The sequence below is a fragment of the Schistosoma mansoni genome, chromosome W (genome assembly GCF_000237925.1).
Source record: "Schistosoma mansoni strain Puerto Rico chromosome W, complete genome".
Classification (NCBI taxonomy): domain Eukaryota; kingdom Metazoa; phylum Platyhelminthes; class Trematoda; order Strigeidida; family Schistosomatidae; genus Schistosoma; species Schistosoma mansoni.
In genome coordinates, this window is record NC_031502.1 from 4,500,295 (window position 1) to 4,505,564 (window position 5,270).

The window sequence follows — 5,270 nt, forward strand, 5'->3', positions numbered from 1 at the left end:
TATTTGTGTATCTCCAATCGTTCAAATCAAGAATTCAGATTTTCTTATATCTTCAGACAATTTTCTGAATTTCCAGAATTGAATTTAATCTGTCTACCTTAAAATGAAATAGTACCTATATTATTATTGGGCATTGTATTCAAGGTCGTTCCTGAAGATAAACCCTGGTAATGATTGGACGGTTCAAAATATTGAAATAAAACACCAATAAACTATTTCATTTGCGTAGGTGTACATGGCAATTCAAATGCCGACCTTGACAATGCTAGGCTAAAATAATTATTTCGATTTTTGCCACTGTTTCAAGGCTGCTTCGCTGTGTCATTGCGGACTTGCCATTTTAGCCGTCTGGATTATAGTAATCGTGTGCATTTTAAATCTGTCGGATGACCGACAGGAAAGCACAGGATGTTGACGTATGTTTTTTATCAGACGACCATGGCATGAGCATTTCCCAAGATGGAAATCCGAACAAAAATACAGTAAGTCAAGCTACCATGTTTACAAGTCATAAAGTCACATTTGTTTGAGCAAAAATATAACTTTCGAGACAACGAATTGTTCGCTTTATGAGAGCGTCAACAGAAATAGCATTTATTCTGCTCAATATATAATCTGTGTGAAATGAGTTATTATCATTTAGATATACAAACTTTTTTAACTAAGTAAATGTTTGAGTGATTATAAGCAGAGATGGATGGTGGCTAGTAGTGGAATCCAGTAGGCGCATTTCGTCCTATTCCGGACTTGTCAGCTGGAGCGTTTCAAGTCTTAAAAGTCAACGGAATGATCCAAACAACCAGTACATAATGGTTTAAACATTTGAGTATTTTCAACATTATTTAAACGCACCATTTAGACTCGAAATATACGACCAACCGAGTTGTCAACATAAATTAGTTATTTTTAGTTATTAGTTATTTTCAACTACTTTTCATTTTTTTAGTTTTTGGTACCGCATCAAGATGGAACAGGAAATAGCGGTGAAGTAATCCTAGTACGCCAGAATCCAACTGAGCGGGGTGGATGGAATGGGAAATTGGAATTCATGATGACATGTATTGGTTATGCTGTCGGTTTGGGAAATGTTTGGCGTTTTCCATACTTATGTTTTAAAAATGGTGGAGGTCAGTAAGATTCTACTCGCATGAGTATTTGAATTATCTATTATGTTCATTTAACTTTGTTTGCTCTGCAAAAATATCATTGTGAATTTTATATAACAGGACCAAATTGCTTTGAAAAAATATTTGTAAATTTTTATAAGTGTTTCGTTCATCCACGTCAATTTGCTTTTTCGAACAAAAGCATGGGTGTATATCAATCTTATCAATGAAATGTATTTGCATCATAACACCAATTGATCATATTCTCTCTAATTACATGGAGAAGTCACCCATATAGAATAAAACTACAGTCATTTAAATCGATATGATCAATAAATGGCTTTGTGAAGATTGTTCGATGGTATTAAGATCCCAAACGGATCTGAGTTGGACAACAATTTAAAAGCTGGTGGGACTTGACAGCTACTTTGTCTAGATAAGATACTCCTCAATTGAATCAGGAACCTTAATCCTCGCAGAAAAATGCCCCAGCCTAATTTCAATCAATCCTCTATACTGCGCGACGATCCTCTATGTCTTACAATGTATTACTGTGATTTAAACTATCAAAATATCATTTAATATAACGGTTCGGCACTAGGACGTTTTGTCACATAGTTCAGATGATCAGTTTCAATTTTAAAAATATTGGTTTCTATGGTTGTGTTCCATTTTGAGTTTACTACTTATATATAAGTATGCATGTAAATTTTTAGGAATATCATGCCAAAAGTCAGTAATAAATATTGTTTAGATTTTTATACTCCATTTATTTACGAGTATAATCATTTTTGAAGTATCTCAAAAAGAGATTATCAAGTACGTAAATCAGCATAAACAGATTGTACTCTGTTTATATTAGCGCAAACTACTATTTCCCAGTTAACCTTATTGTGGTTGGTGCATTCAGTTATTTCGTTTTTTGTAAATTATTCCACTGATGCCGTAAAGTTAGGTAATTCTTTCTTCTGAGATTTTATTATCATTGAATAAACGGATAAAATGTGTATCTTAAGTTGCATGAAACAAATGTGACTGAGAACGAAAATATAAGTTCAGCTAGATTGTTTCATTAACAGGTTTCCATCCTCATATTAAAATTTGAGCCCGATACTTTTCGCTTTGAATGCTCAATATATCAATTATTGAGCGATGGATACTGATTAACTGCAGTCCTTAACATCGTCAACGGGAAGTTTCAGACAATTACAAACAAAATAAATTCGTGCACATTGTACAAGTTGATAGCCATCTAGACTCAGTATCTAACATGTTAGGACTTCGAGGTTAAAAGAACTGAATTTGTGTCTTCAAATGAGTATCAGCACATTGTTGAGGGAACACAGGACCATTAATTCTAACCTTAATATCACTGAGTTGGTGTCCAACTGTTAACTTTTCTGCGGTTTGTTCATTTCTGGGCTTAAATTGTTAGTAGATTCCTTGAGTACAAGCTCATTTGTTTATGTATCGCTATTTCAGTTTGGCTGGCCAGTGTCATAAATGTTTATACTAACCATTTGATAAGTGAATAATTCATTCAATCTATACATAATTATTGATTTAAAAAAATTTTGTTTGCTTATGTGTCATAAATACTATAAATACCGAAGAAGGATATTTTGTGTCACTGAAATGTTGTTCAGTATATCATTCGTTAACTTCGAGTAAATAAGTACTACGGCTAAAAAACAGGCGACTTTCCTTATCAGTGATTGGAGTCAAACGTTTTTTATAACATCTCTACTTAACATGAAATTATCTCGTTCCCATAACATTTGAGACAAGATCTAGGGAAAAGAACATTTACTGCTGGATGTGATAATTTATAAACTTAAATTAAAATCTTTATTAAACAATGGAATTTAATAAATACATACTAAATGCAGCATTCTCATTTTGATAAAATCATTTGAAATGCTTAATCAGCTTTTTTACGTTTACATTAGTGTAATCAGTCTTATTAACTTCCACAAAATGTTTTTTTACGAAAAAATGAAATATAACTGGTGAATATCTCCTGTGTAAATAATGATCACTGACAGACTGAAATAAAATGGTGTTTAGTACGATTATTCATTAGTGTGATTTTTTAACAGAACTATATCATTGATAAAATAGTCGCGTAAACCTAAAATATTCCTCAGCCAAACGTTAATGTGATATAGAACTGTAGGGTTTTGTTAAGAGAGAAATGAATGCTGTACATATGTAAACTAAATTTAGCGGATTGAAACTTTGAATAATGCTTGATTTCTATCATGACCAATGTCACTTGAATTTGATTTCAATGAAACACAGACGGTTAGAATTAAGATGAGACAAGGTGGATAATTGAATATTATATCTAATCTGACTAAACATTGAAAATTAGTAATTTAAAACTAGATATTTTGACATTAAGATTATTAGCTTGCTCCCTAGTCACTGTACCATTTATTCACAAAACAAGCAGAAGTCTGCTTTGTTTTACTACATGTTTGTGTAATGTGGTTTTGAAAGTAGAAGACATTCGTTGAATACTTTGGTTTGATAGTTTAAGCCTTTGAAGAAATGATTATGTGTGTTAGGATAAACTAGTGAGCAATTCTACGAATAGACGAAGCGTGCTAAGAAAATGACGGTGAATCGGCTAATAGGATTGTGGGTATTGGTCTACAGAGGTGCTAAAAAAATATATTATGCTTGTCTAACCATCACATGCCTCGATAAGTGATGGTAGCCAGTGTAAGAGTTTGTTGGGGATAAGCTTAAACAGTTAGAGCAAAGTGTTGCTTGAGTCCATAAAGTCATGAACTGTTAGTTTGAGCTTTTGTTAGTAAGTACAGAATATTTATTTGGGGTTCACACGGTTATCGTGGCTAGAAATGGGAAACGTTTGTTAACATGACCCGTAGTCAATTCCAGATGCATTCACTCTTTTTCTTCTCCAAGATCTTGAGTTTCATTATTATTTATTCGATGAATTCATTCTTATCAAATCGTCTGTATACTTAACCATTTTTACTGTTCCGTATATCAACGCTACTGTGATACTTGTCACTTTTCAATGATAAACACATGCTACTTCGAACGGAAGATCGTTTTTGAATACTTTTGAGGTTTTCAAATTCATGCTTTGTTTAACATTGATACAAGAATCGTAGAAAATAGGACAGATGTAAATATACGGATACATTGGTTGAATATTTAAAAACAATCTAACCATTTTAAGCAAAGATGGATAGTGTCTAGCAGTGGAATCCTGGACGCGCATTTCGTCCTATTTGGGACTCGTCAGGTGGATGTACGTGCATCTCAGAGTTGATGTTCACTCTGGGACTCGAACCCAGTACCTTTCGCTTCAAACGCCATCGCGTTATCCACTCAGCTACTGAGACCTGATAGCCACTTGCTTGTGCAATGGGGTGAAGTTTTAAATTCATTTAGTATTGTTTGTTTGAATCTTCCTATTGATGTTTAAACTCTTTTGTTCCTTGTGAATCCAACTATTGTACCTATTACGAAAACGTGGTGCAATTCATCTACATCCGATCACTCCTTGCACGTAGATAACTAAGTTTTCTTTAGAACAGATAGATGCTATGGATAAGAAGGCGGTAAAATTATCTATGTCCGTTCAGATATTCGGGCCTGCAAATTTGAGGATAAATCTCTTGATGCTATTGACGACTCAACTTGGGTTACTATAAACTGTGTTTCTCAAAATTATCTACTGGTGGGATGCATATACAAACCACCTAATGCAGATACTAAGTTTGACAGATTACTAACAAACATCTTTTCCAATGCTTCACACCAACCGCATGGTTTTAAAATCATCGGAGGTGATTTTCATCTGTTAAACATTACATAGGGTTTGACTCCGGTACCAGGTTGGCATGACAAGTTAGTTGAAACACTAGAACTGTATGAATGGGTCCAACAGGTCCGAAAACCGACTAGAATGAATAATATACTAGATTTATTGTTTACAATCAACAAAGATTCTATCTCAGTGCATATCAGTCATGAGTTTTTTAAGAGTGATCATTGGGTTGTATTGAGTATTATTCATTCTTTAGACGCCATACAATTGAATTCTAAAGCTGTGACGATGTACCAGAGTAGGTACTTTGATCAACAAACTGAAAACGGGCTAAACGCTTATTCGTTGATTACCAT

The 5,270-nt window shown here is 33.7% G+C and overlaps 1 protein-coding gene across 1 annotated transcript in view; it reads left to right on the top strand.

Moving 5' to 3' along the window:
* Positions 1-386: 386 nt before the first annotated feature.
* Positions 387-5,270, top strand: part of Smp_028690 (putative sodium/chloride dependent transporter) — a gene marked incomplete at both ends in the record, with an annotated part of 35,565 nt that continues 30,681 nt past the window's right edge. Inside the window, 2 exons of the mRNA XM_018799973.1 lie at positions 387-482; positions 947-1,127. Of these exons, the coding sequence (XP_018653833.1) occupies positions 387-482; positions 947-1,127 (277 nt within the window). The remainder of the gene's footprint in view (positions 483-946; positions 1,128-5,270) is intronic.